Below are 14,990 nucleotides of genomic sequence, written 5' to 3' on the forward strand. Positions count from 1 at the left end.
TGACTATGAGAGGAACTGGACTTTATCTGTGATGATCTTAGTGGCAAATCCATGCTGTGATTTCTTAATCAGATTGTGATGATCACCAAGCTGCTGTGCCGTTAGGTAATATCTGACAAATTCACTTTGATAGTATGCATGTAAAATACACCAGTCATATTTTATTAATCAAACTGATTTGAATTATTAATTGATTCTGTAACCTGCAATCTTTCCAGCTGGCTCCTGTGACTAATTTTATATTTAAATATACATTTTAAATGATATATGTCCTGATCTATAATTATGCTAAATAAATAAGGCCATTTTGAATGACACCTGCCATAAAATATCATTTAAATATTGCTATTCACTCACATTATTTGAAAACGCTTTGATCATTTTAAATACACTGAAAATTATTTTCTGTTTATAGAACATTGCAGACACACTAAACTCTTAAGGCTTTACAATCTAAATCTGTTTCTTTAGACATTCAATATTGATTGAAAAAAAAAATTTGATTGAAAGAACAATTCCGGAATTCTTATGTAGCCTATGGTAAATGTTTTAGGCATAAACATTTGTTAAATTAAAAGTGGACTTGTTCATTATTAGGCCGATATTAATATATTATTGGCTAGTTGTTGCTCTGTTTTAGGGTATTTTGGCTTATTAAAATAATGGCAATAACGTGATAAGAATGATTCAGTTTGTTTTACTGATGTAGCATTACGACAAAAGAGAGACCGTAAAATGTGGCTTGATGGCATATACAGTAAAGCTTGAGGGATGTAAAAATGGTCCCTTCCTGCCCTCTGCTGGACATTTACTGTAATAGGTCATGTACCCGAATAACCTACACTAGATTAGATTAGATTCAACTTTATTGTCATTATACAGCGTACAAGTACAGAGCTAATGAAATGCATCTAGCATCTAATCAGAAGTGCAAGAATATAGTGTTTTATATACAGATAAGTGCAGAGTAAGATAATCTATAACTTATACAATATTAAGAAGAGTATGTACATAATATAAAAAGGGATGCATTGTAGGGTTATATGTACATTATGAACAGCAGCAACGTAAGAACAGTGGTATTAAATACAGTTATGTGTACAATACTATTGTTAAACAATGTATATATAGTCTATGCAAAATATCAGTAGTGCAATAATATTTTAATAGATAGTTTACTGTGATTTGTACAGTAACAACGTTAGTTTACAATGTAATAGCTTGAACAATGTACAGTCTGTGCAAAATATGAATAGTGCAATATCATCCAATAAACCCACCAATACTACATTGATGTTTATATATATAAAATAATATATATATATATATATTACACTGATGTTTAGTCCAAAAAGAGTATTCTCTATGACACAGAGGTTCAGTCATCTCAATGCAAACAAAAACCTCAGTTTGCAGGTATTCACCCTAATATCTATAAGCACTGGTATTTGGAATAAAATAGGCCTAGAATTAATCATATAATTGTAATATTATTTGTGAAATGTGTAAAATACACACCATTCATAGGAATTAACTAGTATAAGGGAAAATGTTGACTAAAATGTGTCGCAAAATGTAGTCTTTCTTAACTCAAATTGTGTTTCTTAATCAGTCAATATTCAAATAATAATAATATATCACAAACTAATGAAACAAATAAAATAAATGATTATTTTCCTTAAATTATTATAAATAGTTTCTAGTGTGAAGGCGGCAGGAACTTTAAGCGGGTAAAGAAAATGTTAAAGAGAGAGGCCTAAAGAGCATATGGTAAAGAGAGAGGCCTTTTATGAAAAACCATAGACAGTAAAAGAAAAACAAACGAGGTAACGGCGCGCCAAAAGCGGAAATGACGTATCTTGTTGTTACCCAGCCTCCGTGCTATCGTCATTGGTGGCATGGACGGAGAAAACCAATTGCCTGGCTACCGTTACCTTCGCGAGCGTCTCTGGATTATAAAATTTTCCCACCTTTGAAATGTTTTGTACCGGGTTTTGAATCAACCTCACAAATATTACTCACATCTTGAGCGTTAATCGTCTGCAAACAAAGGGCCACTTCTCGCGCTCTTGAGAGGATTCCTACGTCAGCTAGCAAGTTTTGCTCCTATAAACAAAATGGCGGACAATGAAGACGATAATAATTCGGCGACCAAATCTGTAGCAGATAAAATAGAAAGCCTCGACGCGAGCGGATCTCTGCCGCAGCCCGAAACGATGCAAACCACAGCCGAAGCGGGAAATAATCAAGAGGACGCAGGCAAGACCCCAACCGCCGCAGAAGGGGGCGTTAATCAAGGCCTCGCCGAGTTAATGCACAGCGAGTCGGCGCTGGACGTCAGAGTCGTGGACGGTAACGTTACCCAGGAGGTCATCGGGCAGATCGTGAGCGGCGAGGTCATAACCGATCCGAGTTTCATAACGTCTTATGTCCATGCCACTGCAGAGGCAGGTGTGTCTGCTGAGTGCACCACTGTGAGCGGGGACGTCTTAAACGCTCTCGCGCCGACGACCACCATCATTTACGTGCAGCCCGACGGCAGCTTCGTGGAGAGCTCGGGTTTATCGGCCGAGGAGCAGCAACAGTTAATCGAGCAGCTAACGGAACAAGAGTTGGTCCATGTGGCAGGTACTGAGACAGCTGTGAAACCCTCCACCTCCCCCATAGTGGACGTACAGCAGATTATAGTGAGTAAAGCGCAGGTGATTACGCAGGCCGAGCCGGCTGCGACCCACGCAACGACCCCCAAAATACTACAGAGACCTGTCACGACGCAGCCGACCTCCTACATCGCGCTGGAGTCCAGTAACGTGAACTTGCAGCTGGCGACGGCGATCCAGCCGCAGCCCGCCAGCGTCGTGCAGAACGCGTCGCAGCAGCTGCAGAGCGTCGCCAAACACGTCGCGCTGCAGCAGGCGCAGAACGGAGCGCACGCGACCGCGCAGAAGGTAACATTGCGTGTCTCATCAGATGAAGTAATTGAATTTCGAGACGATTCATTTTTTTTTGTGAATGGTTTCTCAGAAAATCTGTGGAGTACTTTGATTCGCTTCTTTTTTTCTCTGTTTACTTCATGCGTATATATTAGGCTAACTTCTTTAGAAACATTTGCCTCTCTTTAATTTCTTTTTGTACCTTTTTTCAGCATTTTCTTTAACGTTACTTGCTTCCACACGTATTCACTTTCTTCTGCAGATACTTCCTTTTCACACATGTATTTCCTTTTTTACCTTCTTCCTTTCCTACCCTTTTCTTCTGTATGTTTCCTTCTGAGCGTCCCTCTGTACATTCTTTCTTCCACAAATATTTCCTTCTGCTCTTCATTTCCTCTGCACAGATTTCCTTCCATAAGTTTTTCCATCTGTTCTGAACAAATTTCCTTTTGTAAGTTGGTGCATTCATTCTTCCTCAAGTATTTGCTTCTATAAAACACTTCCATTCTTCCGTACATACCTCCTTCTGTAAGTATTTAGTTTTTACCACATGTATGTGTCTTTTTATTTTTTCTGCATTTACTTTCCTTCCTTCCTTCCACAAATACTAATTTCTCTTACAGCTATATCCTTCTGTACTTACCTCCTCCATTCCTTTTGTACTTACTTCTGCACAGATTACCTTTCATTCATCCTTCTGTACATTTGTTCACACACAATCATTTTCTTCTGTACTTCCTTTCAAACATGCTTCCTTTCTTCCACACACATTTTCCTCAATGTATCTTTTTTCTTCCACAAGTTTTTCCTCCTCTGCTGTCTTGCTGCTTTTTCTTTCTTTTGTGCAGATTTCCAAAAGCACTTCTTCTGTACATTCCACAATGTTTTCCTTATATTCTTATTTCCGAACATACTTCCTTCTGTACTTGCTTCCTTACTACCTACAAGTTTTTTTTGTACTTTCTTCCTGTAGTCATTTTTTCTTCACATACTAACTTCCATATCTTTTCTCCTTCCTTAAAAACTGTGCATTACATAAAGAAATGAATCGTATATTAATTTAAGATTTCACTGTGGTAATCAATATTTGTAGTAATTATGTTATATGAACAGAAACTATGGTCACAAACAAGTTTTGTAAAAGAAACCAGTACTTTTATTTTACAGTAGTATCATCCTTCTAACTGCTCTTCAGTGTCCTGCATGCATCAGATATTCTGTATATGCATTAACTGAATTTAGTCCACAGACTAAATTTGAAGTGTTTTTAATTTAGTTTTTTCACATTTTGAATTATTCAGGCAGCTGAGCCCATCCAAATTCAAGTTCAGGTACCTCTGAAGCAAGACAATAAACTACGGCAGACAACTCCAATAACAATTTTACAGCCACAGAATCTGTCAGCCAGTCAGCCGCTGGTGAAGGTTTCAACCGTAGGAACATTGAGCAGCCCACAGATCATCCACATCACCCCTGTGCCTGGACAGCAGCAATATTTCTTACAAAACCCAAGCGATCCTCCAATTCAGCTTCTCCTTCAGAAACCAGCTCCTGTTGTTAGCACCATTTCTGTCCCCATTAGTAAAGTACACGTCCCGGCACCTGCCACGGTCAAGAGTCCACCAGCCAAACCGGTAGCTCCTACCCCAAAGATCCTAGTGCCATCTCCGAAAGTTTCATCTCCTCCAGCCAAGGTAACGATTCCTCCCAAAGTCATTACTGTAGAAACAAAAACCGCAACTTCAGCCATTGTAAAGGACACACAGAAGGTTAAAAATCGCCAGAAGAAGCCTCCGAAAATCCAGACACGCTCTGGTCGGGTGTCCAGACCACCTAAGCACAAGGCGAAAGACTACAAGTTTATTAGGAACGAGGACTTGGCGGAAAGCCACCAGTCAGATTCAGATGACTACTCGGAGATAAGCGTGGAGGATGAGGATGGAGAGGAAGGCAAGAAGAAGTCCTCCGATGCAACTGTCAACCTCCGTGACAAAGCTTTTAAATGTGATACCTGTGAGAAGTCGTACATCGGCGTTGCCGGTTTGAACAGACACTATAAGCTAAATCCCACACATGACAAGAACCCGACGCCACCTCAAGCAGAAGACCTCTCCAAAACTAGAGACGAACAGCCTTCAGGAACAGAAGTCACCAATGCTAGTCAAGTGAAAACACTCAGTAATCAAAAAGTAAGATGATTTGTTTCGCTTGTTTGATATTAGGTCTCAGATCATTAAAAATGGATCAGATTGATCAGGTAATTGCATATTAAATACTTCAGGTTCAAGAAATTGGGAGGGTAGAACCTAGGAGACCTGGGCGGCCCAGAGGACCAGGACGGCCTGGTCGTCCTAGGAGGCCTGGGCGGCCACCTAAAAGAGGACGCCCAGGACGGCCACCCAAGTACCCCAGAGGAATGAGCTTGGAGGAGCAAGCTCAAAGACAGAGGAATCGACTGAGAGAAGTAAGATCTGGTTTGCTGTACAAATGTGTGTTTTTCAGACATTCAGATCAGTTATGCATGCTTTTTTGGTTTCTTATGTAGTGACTTCTCACTGTTATATTTGTGGTTTATGTTGCGTTACATCATGTAACTACTGAGTGCAATGCTGGGGTGGGTGATATATGCATAATGTTAGAAAAGTATTCTCAAAATATTGGTTGATTCAAAAGTTCACAGCATCTGTTTAGAATTTTGAATTTAATAGTTTCTCCTTTGAGTAGGCCTCTCACGATAACAACTAATTTGTTGTGCGATATACTGCCCCAGAAATAATTGGGTTAATTATCGATATTATTGTCATTTTAAAAACCTTTTTATGCCATGGAATATAAAATCATAATGTAACAACATAAAATGCAAAAAGGCCTACATACTTCCAAATGACAACAAACTATACAGTTTTGAGAATATTTAGATTGTGGAAATTAAGTATCCAAATATAAGATACCTTAAAAACGTAATAAATAGTAAGTAAACTGTTTTTTTCTTTTCTTTCTTTTTTTTTAACAAAAAGAGCAAAGTAACGAGTAGAAAATAATAAAAATGCAAGAAGAACTTGTATGGAGATTTTTCCATCTACAGATTCCTCACTGACTTTCTTTTCTCTGTAAATTAACGGTGCACACCATTACTGAAAAACACAATCAGTATTTAGCAGTCAGATGTCTGTGTGCACAAAGGCACAGATCCCTAAATAAGACTGAATCTGCAGATTCAACTTTTTTTGTAGAAGCGTTTTAAATTTGAACAAGCTCCTCACGCCTGCACCACGTTATGTACGAAAAGCTGCAAAAGACAAGTGGAATGTACAAAACATGGTGACATACATTTTTAAGTTAATATAATGGGTGATATATTTCGTCATCAAAAATTATTGAGGTCATGTACATACAGTATTGTTCAAAATAATAGCAGTACAATGTGACTAACCAGAATAATCAAAGTTTTTAGTATATTTTTTATTGCTACGTGGCAAACAAGTTACCAGTAGGTTCAGTAGATTCTCAGAAAACAAACGAGACCCAGCATTCATGATATGCACGCTCTTAAGGCTGTGCAATTGGGCAATTAGTTGAAAGGGGTGTGTTCAAAAAAATAGCAGTGTCTACCTTTGACTGTACAAACTCAAAACTATTTTTGTACAAACATTTTTCTTTCTGGGATTTAGCAATCCTGTGAATCACTAAACTAATATTTAGTTGTATGACCACAGTTTTTTAAAACTGCTTGACATCTGTGTGGCATGGAGTCAACCAACTTGTGGCACCTCTCAGCTGTTATTCCACTCCATGATTCTTTAACAACATTCCACAATTCATTCACATTTCTTGGTTTTGCTTCAGAAACAGCATTTTTGATATCACCCCACAAGTTCTCAATTGGATTAAGGTCTGGAGATTGGGCTGGCCACTCCATAACATTAATTTTGTTGGTTTGGAACCAAGACTTTGCCCGTTTACTAGTGTGTTTTGGGTAATTTTCTTGTTGAAACCACCATTTCAAGGGCATGTCCTCTTCAGCATAGGGCAACATGACCTCTTCAAGTATTTTAACATATGCAAACTGATCCATGATCCCTGGTATGCGATAAATAGGCCCAACACCATAGTAGGAGAAACATGCCCATATCATGATGCTTGCACCTCCATGCTTCACTGTCTTCACTGTGTACTGTGGCTTGAATTCAGAGTTTGGGGGTCGTCTCACAAACTGCCTGTGGCCCTTGGACCCAAAAAGAACAATTTTACTCTCATCAGTCCACAAAATGTTCCTCCATTTCTCTTTAGGCCAGTTGATGTGTTCTTTGGCAAATTGTAACCTCTTCTGCACATGCCTTTTTTTTAACAGAGGGACTTTGCGGGGGATTCTTGAAAATAGATTAGCTTCACACAGACGTCTTCTAACTGTCACAGTACTTACAGGTAACTCCAGACTGTCTTTGATCATCCTGGAGGTGATCATTGGCTGAGCCTTTGCCATTCTGGTTATTCTTCTATCCATTTTGATGGTTGTCTTCCGTTTTCTTCCACGTCTCTCTGGTTTTGCTCTCCATTTTAAGGCATTGGAGATCATTTTAGCTGAACAGCCTATAATTTTTTGCACCTCTTTATAGGTTTTCCCCTCTCTAATCAACTTTTTAATCAAAGTACGCTGTTCTTCTGAACAATGTCTTGAACGACCAATTTTCCTCAGCTTTCAAATGCATGTTCAACAAGTGTTGGCTTCATCCTTAAATAGGCGCCACCTGATTCACACCTGTTTCTTCACAAAATTGATGACCTCAGTGATTGAATGCCACACTGCTATTTTTTTGAACACACCCCTTTCAACTAATTGCCCAATTGCACAGCCTTAAGAGCGTGCATATCATGAATGCTGGGTCTCATTTGTTTTCAGAGAATCTACTGAACCTACTGGTAACTTGTTTGCCACGTAGCAATAAAAAAATATACGAAAAACCTTGAATATTCTGGTTAGTCACATTGTACTGCTATTATTTTGAACAATACTGTATATTGCAAATTAAGTCGATATATTGATTATTGCGACAGGCCTACCTTTGACAAATTATGTGGTCAATGTGAATGAAAGAAATCTTTTTTCAGAATGTCTTAACCCTTCACACCAAATATGATCGTGTCCTCACCTATCGTCTCTTAATTATAAGTGTGATTCTGATAAGCTGTCAAAAAATTTTGTTCACGAGTTGGAAAAAATGTTTCTTAAAGTGATCTTTGTCATTATCGTGATAGTCTTGCTGTGGACATCCCTATTCTCATAGTGTAAGAATGAGTAGTAAAACTTTCTAGTTTTATAGCGCACAGACGCGTATCAGATGAATACGCGTATCGTTACACCCCTAATATAAATATATATATATATATATATATATATATATATATATATATATATATATATATATATATATATATATATATATAAAAAAATCCGATTAGCTTTTTTTTTTTTTTTTTCAGGATAATATTTGAATTCAAATCTCAGATTTTCTGTGTAGATTGAAAATGTAAAATCCCACTGTGTTTCTGGGTAGAACTGACACTTTTGAGTTTTTTTTTTATAATTTTTACAATCAATTTTTATATAAATTGTAATGAGACTGATAGATTAAAGGGTTACTACACCCAGAAATGACTGTCATTAATTAGACACTCTAATGTCGTTCCGAACTTGTAACTCCTCTGTTCATCTTCGGAACACAAATTAAGATATTTTTGATCAATTCTGAGAGCTCCCTGACCTTCCCATAGACAGCAATGTAAGTAACAGAATCAACGTCCAGAAACATAGCAAGGAGATCGGTCAAATAATCCGTATCACATCAGGGGTTCAACCGTAATGTTACCAAGCTATGAGAATACTTTTTGTACGCAAAAAAGAAAACAAAAATAAATGCTTTATTCAACAATTTGTCTCCTCCGTAGCGGCAATTTGGAGAGTATCTACTCAACGCAAAGAGCGTATGCTGTTTTGTATCAGCAGCACCACACAGATACGTTGTTTTTGTTCAAATAAAATCATAAAATAAACATAGAAAACATATCTGTGTGGTGCGGCTGACGCAGAACAGGAACAACATGAGGGTGAGTAATTAATGACAAAATTTTCATTTTGGGGTGGTGTAACCTTTTAAAACCAAATTACATTTTTTTTTTTAATTGCTATGTTTCAGCAATTAAAGTAAAACTTTTATTTTACTATCTTTACAAACAAATATTGTAATGTTATGGTAAATATTCTCATTATTGCGTTAATACCAGAGCAGTTAATTACATCACTGATGCTAACAGCAATTATTGAATTTCTTTCGTCTCTATCTCTAGTTTATTAAACAGTATGATGATGAAGATCTCATGGAGATCGTTCTTCCACGTCTGGCCAGAGTCATGACTGTATGGGAGTTTGTGCTGATGAAGGTATGTTTAGATAATCCGAAGCATGGGATATAATTTTTCTAGTCATGTCCATTTGTCACTGTAAAATACCATGTTTTTATGAGTGTTGGAAGCATTTCATGCACACTTTCATGTGCAGTGTTCTTGTCCCTTCAGGTGGAAAAGGGTTACCCGTCAAAGCAGCAGTTCCCGAGCGTTTACCATGAATTTGAACAACTACACAGCCAGGTGAAGAAGATGGCCCTGGAATATTTGCACACTTCACCAGCCTCCCGGCCAGCTATAGAGGTCAACAACATGGAAGTAAGTAATCGTAAGATATTTAGCCACTGCAGCATTGTAATCAAACCTGAGTACCATACACATTTTCTGTCATTCCAGGTTTTACAATCTCTGGGTATAACCGATCCCAATGCACTAAAACTCCTGACTTCGTCTGAAGGACAACAAAGTCAAAAGACAAATCAGACCACTAAGAGCCTACGGAGTATTGAGGTATTGTTCTGAGCAAAAATCATTCCAGTGTAGACTCCTGTATGCAAGTATCACACATTGCTCAGCTGCAATTTCAAAATGATTTAATTCTGTCTAGTAACTAGACGCTCTGCCTGAACCTCCAGATGGGATGCTCTTGTGAAGAAACCCCTTCGTAAAATTCTGATGTACAAAGACTAAGTTTGATAGTCTTTTTTTAAATAATTGAAAAAAAAAACTCAAAAGCTTGCATTTTGACTTTGTACTAAAGTCATTTATTAAAATGTTATTTAAAGAATATTTACTTAATAAGTAACAAAGTAATCTTGATTTATCTCATGGATACACAATGAAAGCATTATATCAAAAACATGATGAAAGTTGTGGGAAAAGTCTCTTTTTTTTGTATTTTAGTACAATTTATTCATGTGATGACAAAGCAGACCTTTCAGTGTTTTCATTTTTATATGCAGATCAAGAAAACCGTTGTGCTGCTTGATATTTTTGTGGAAACAGATTTTTTTTTCTCTCTTTTTTTTCAAGATTCTTTGATTAAATATTATTTTTTTGCATTTATTTGTAATAGAAGTCTTTTGTAACATTATTAACTCTTTTGCATCTTTACAGTTACTTTTGATGTCATATGTCCTTGTTGAATAAAAGTATTTCTTTTTTCTTTTTGTTATTTTAAGTTAACCTTGACATGCTTATTATTATTATTATTATTTTGAATGTTTCCCTTATTTTACTTAGATTTGCTTCTTTAGGGTTTTGAACCACAACCTTTAAGGCCTGGTTCACACGGGACGATTTTAAAATTGTCGGCCGATTTTCCAAACCTGAGAGACCCCACACACGGCGATAAAAAATCACGGGTCTAACAGTTTTGATCGTTCAGTGTGTGGTGTGCAGCCACACGGCAATATCAACACATCACACACGAACCGATTTGACTCCCGAGCATTCTCGTGTCAGACGGGAAATCTCGCAAAATCCCTCGAGATCAAACGTGACTTTCATGCTAGCGATGGGTAACGTTACTGTAGATAAACATTACCTGGTATTTCAAGTGCAGCAGCAATTTCTGCCCAGTTCCTCTCCTTGTCATTTCGGTTGTGATAATCTTTACACGAAACGTTGTACAAACATTCCCTGTGTTGCCACAGGTCGACAAGTTGGTCCTCCATCTCCGACGTCCACCGGACTTTCTGGTGCGCCATTCCGCCGGTTGTTTTGATTTTGTTTCTGTTTCCCGGCACTTCCTCACCGCCTCGTCACCTCGCTTTCTGATTGGCTACACGCCACAGTCCACAGGCTGCGTTATCGTTTGTCCTCGGGGGACACCACACACGAGAAGAAATCGGGCCAAATAAATCCAACATGTTGGATATCCCCGATTTGAGATCGGAGCGGTCCCGACATTCTTCCGAGCAGAGGAGAGCGGTCTTAACACACCACACACGGCAGGAATATTTGATCAGATTATTTTACGATAATCGGAGCATCCTAAGATTGTCGGAAGGGGTGAATCGGGGCTAAAATCGGCCTGATTATCCTGCCGTGTGAACCAGCCTTAATTTAATTCACCACTCCACTCTTATGGTCATCATGTCATAATTTTATGTGAACAAAATACATTTACAATTTGTATGGTAATATCTTTTTTTTCTCCGTTTTTCTTAGAATACCAAAATGCTGCCTCCTGCAAAAAGGTTTAAAATGGAAAACTGCAAAGAAGAAACCAACGGCTATCAGGTTCATCAGAATGGCATCCAGAAGGACGAGAGTATTGATGGCTCTATGCTGCGTAAACCTCAGGTGGTGCTAACCAGACTGGAGAACTTGACTTCTGTAGATCTAACCACCGACAATGCTACACAGAGCGCTGAAAACGCCATCCCGGAGAGGACCGAGGAAGAGCCAATGGAGACGGAGATGCCTTCTTCAGATTCTGATGCCACAAAAACCACAGAAGATCCAGAGCTCTCCAAGGTTCTGAACAGTAGCGTCATCGTTGATATCGCGGATCAGATGAAACAGCTGGAACAAGCTCTGAGCACAGACTCCGAGATTAAGAACTCAGAAGAACCCGCTCAACAAGAGGTTCTAGAGTGCCAGACCGATGCTCTCGAAGATCCCGCGACCAGTCAGGTGTTGCAGCAAGACTCTCCAGTTATGATCCAGACGGCAGAGGGGCTTGTGATGCAGAGCGCAGAAGAGTTAGCCGCCAAAGGCATCATCATTGTCAACGGGCCCGATGGCACCATGATGCACATCGAGGCTCCTGAAGGCGTCCCTTTAGAGACCGTTCATGCCCTGCTGGGCATTGAAACTGAAAGAAAGACTTAACGGAGTCACATCTTCACTTCCTGTTTTTGTCCGTTATTCACACCATACATGCGTTCTGTCTGCGAGATGGTGTTTTTTCAATGAACTTTTATTGCATTCTTTGTAAATTTGTATAAAAACAGTATTAGTGTTTTTTCTGTTTATACAAAAAAAGGTTGTCGTTCATTTCCAATTTTAGAGATTGTTGACTTACGTTAGCATATCTTAACTATTGGTTTCGGAGTCCATGACTATGTAGCTGCACGTGATGAGATGGTGGGAAATATTTGTGACAACACACTAAACCTGGGAGGGAATCCAGGGCTTTTCATTCGGGAGACTGAATCTTTCATAACATGCACAGTTGGGAGAAAAGAAAAAACTGTCTGCCAAAACTAAGTTATGGACTCCAGCGAGGTTCAGTAAAAGCTGTGGTAAGATTTTTGTGATCCCGTGTCCATCCAACAGGCCATCCAGAGAAATCTACATAACCGTTCCTTCATGTTAGAAAACCAGGCTGTAGTTACAATACAGTTTAAATCGGTACCCCATGAGATTTTATTTATTCAAATACTTTTGGATGTTCGTTTGTTTGAAAATTACCCCTTACCTTAAGGCTGAAAATAGTCGACCCCTAGAGGTCTGACCTAAAAACATGGTATTTTGAGACGGGGGGACATTTCGGTTTTAAAAACTTGCCTCTTCAAGCAGTTTGAAGACACTCTAGATTTGTAAAACAAACAGAGAAGACTTGAGGTGCTTATAATCTCAGACCGCAGCCTCAGATGTTCCATTGTTTCTGTTCTTTAGTAGTTTGTCTAGTGCAAAAGTCATTTGAGAAGTCATTGCACTATTTTATTACTTTTTATAAAATATCTGGTTTACTGTGTTTTTGAAACATCTCAGCATTTTTAATACAAAGGGACATGTTCAAATATGACATTAAATCTTTTGTGAGTGAGTTTATGGAGTTAAGACTTTGTATGGTACAGACTGCTTACAGGGAAGTAATACAGTATAAGAATAGGATATTTTTGAGAAATAAATTTGAAGGTTAAACGGATTCAATCAAAGCTGTATACGTCATGATATGCCTTTCATTTGTTTACACAGTCCTCATCACAAAGGTCTGTGACCTGTTTCCAATAGCAGACTCTCTAGTAGCAGTTTCCCACTGTCCTCAATGTAGGGTTGATACAGCCACGAGGACAGGTAGACCATGGAAAGATCAGCATTAGCAGTGTGGGCCAATTCTTGTAGTATAGTCTTCTTCAGCGCCAACTCCTGCTTGTATGACTCGTAAAGCTTGGAAGATACTTCAACTGTCATGAAGAGGACAAAAGTCAAATGATTTTTGTCCTCATTAGAACAGATTTAGAGAAATGTAGCATTAGTTGCTCACCAATGGATCCTCTGGAGTCAGAATAATCCACATGACTCCCAGGCAATCTATTAATGTATTATGAAGTGAACAAAGAAAAGTGTTTATCAGCTGTTTAGACTCGTTCTGACGGCACCTGTTCATTTGGTGAGCAAGTAATCCCAAATTTCTTCAAATATGATGTGAAGAAGAATCTAATGTATATCTTGGATGGAAATGGCATTTTGATAAAGATGGATGAGTATTTCTGGCTCTTACCAAACTGTTGTGTGGACCACGTGTGGAAGAGTGGAGCTGCTCTTTTCTCTCCCCACTGAAACGCTTCTAACTCACAGATCCCTCGCTCGGCTTGGACCATCTTCTCCATCTTTGACAGTATGTTTGCCTTTGGCGAAACAACTTAGACTGTATAAAAATGTACAAACGTTAAGTATTGCTAATTCTCGTTCTGCAAAAAGTTACCATTTTATCCACAACGTCTTGTAACTTCACACATTCTTCCTCCAGCTCTTGGTTGCTCCGTTTCAGATTGTCTGATATGTCTCCAGCTTTCACACTGCCTCCTTCCATCACAACATCAGCCTCAGTATCTGATCTGTGAACACACAGGATGGAGAAAACGGGTTACAGGCACTGATCTATAATATAGAACATATAGAGCAGTGGCTACCGGTATAAACGAGCGGGCGTGTTGCTTACACACTAATTCATATATATATAAACGCATTACAATTTCACTAAACATTACAATTTATATTTATAGTATTTAGGTTTGACATGTAAGACTTACTTTTTGCTCATTCCCAGATTAACAATTTTAGTCGCAATCGTGGATCCCTCGTCATTTAATCGTTCCCATTTCTGGATGAGATTATGCCAATCTGCGGCGTCGTCCTTTAGTTTTCTGGCACTTCCGGTCAAATTGCCCTTTTTTCCTGGGGTCGTGGACTCTGACATGACGCAATTAATAGTGCTTGCTTTAAAGTAAATGTATACAATACAATAACATCAGCTGAAATAACTGTTAGGTTGCCGCGCGTTTTCTCATCCAGTAACTTAAATATGAACTAATTACCTGTGTGCAAATTAACATATTTCGTCTAAAAAAGCCGTATAGTTGTAATTTATTATATTCCTTCACAAACTACTTTAGTTTATCACATTTGACATCATTTTACACTCACATGTTCCTCTCTACTCTCTCTCTCTCTCTCTCTACTTCTGCCGTGTTGTGCTTTGACATTTGCAAAGCTTTTTACTGCCCCCTACTGTTGCTGATGAAGGTTCATCTACTTCAACAGAAGCCTGATGCCTGTTTTGTTTTCTTGCGGTCTCTCTCTCTCTTTTATCTAGATTGATAGATTTATAAATGCGCTGGATAAAGATCAACCACTTTATTCTGAAGGCACATACTGTTTTGTAAAGGGAGTATTAAAGTTTTGTAAAAATAGTAGTTT

At 38.5% G+C, this 14,990-nt stretch overlaps 2 protein-coding genes across 2 annotated transcripts; one reads left to right on the forward strand and one right to left on the reverse strand.

The window, feature by feature from the left end:
- Nucleotides 1–1,872: 1,872 nt before the first annotated feature.
- Nucleotides 1,873–13,114, forward strand: LOC127975892 (uncharacterized). The gene is made up of 7 exons (XM_052579924.1): nucleotides 1,873–2,948; nucleotides 4,235–5,122; nucleotides 5,215–5,397; nucleotides 9,279–9,371; nucleotides 9,507–9,653; nucleotides 9,732–9,845; nucleotides 11,508–13,114. Exons 1-7 carry the CDS (start codon nucleotides 2,118–2,120, stop codon nucleotides 12,171–12,173), a joined length of 2,922 nt encoding a protein of 973 aa, XP_052435884.1. The 5' UTR covers nucleotides 1,873–2,117; the 3' UTR covers nucleotides 12,174–13,114.
- Nucleotides 13,090–14,819, reverse strand: cinp (cyclin-dependent kinase 2 interacting protein). The gene is made up of 4 exons (XM_052579971.1): nucleotides 14,324–14,819; nucleotides 13,996–14,128; nucleotides 13,792–13,918; nucleotides 13,090–13,474 (listed from the first exon to the last, which is right to left on the reverse strand). Exons 1-4 carry the CDS (start codon nucleotides 14,488–14,490, stop codon nucleotides 13,272–13,274), a joined length of 630 nt encoding a protein of 209 aa, XP_052435931.1. The 5' UTR covers nucleotides 14,491–14,819; the 3' UTR covers nucleotides 13,090–13,271.
- Between the last annotated feature and the right edge of the window lie 171 nt (nucleotides 14,820–14,990).

Source organism: Carassius gibelio, chromosome B17 (assembly GCF_023724105.1).
Source record: "Carassius gibelio isolate Cgi1373 ecotype wild population from Czech Republic chromosome B17, carGib1.2-hapl.c, whole genome shotgun sequence".
Classification (NCBI taxonomy): Eukaryota; Metazoa; Chordata; class Actinopteri; order Cypriniformes; family Cyprinidae; genus Carassius; species Carassius gibelio.

What these genes read in the sequence shown, in the direction of transcription:
- LOC127975892 (XM_052579924.1), top strand. Translation starts at nt 2,118, where the DNA reads ATGGCGGACAATGAAGACGATAATAATTCGGCGACCAAATCTGTAGCA. An exon ending in CGCACGCGACCGCGCAGAAG is followed by an intron (nt 2,949 to 4,234) that starts GTAACATTGCGT and finishes TGAATTATTCAG; the next exon opens with GCAGCTGAGCCCATCCAAAT. An exon ending in AAACACTCAGTAATCAAAAA is followed by an intron (nt 5,123 to 5,214) that starts GTAAGATGATTT and finishes TAAATACTTCAG; the next exon opens with GTTCAAGAAATTGGGAGGGT.
- cinp (XM_052579971.1), bottom strand. Translation starts at nt 14,490, where the DNA reads ATGTCAGAGTCCACGACCCCAGGAAAAAAGGGCAATTTGACCGGAAGT. An exon ending in AAGACGTTGTGGATAAAATG is followed by an intron (nt 13,919 to 13,995) that starts GTAACTTTTTGC and finishes GTTTCGCCAAAG; the next exon opens with GCAAACATACTGTCAAAGAT. An exon ending in GTGGTCCACACAACAGTTTG is followed by an intron (nt 13,475 to 13,791) that starts GTAAGAGCCAGA and finishes TCTTCATGACAG; the next exon opens with TTGAAGTATCTTCCAAGCTT.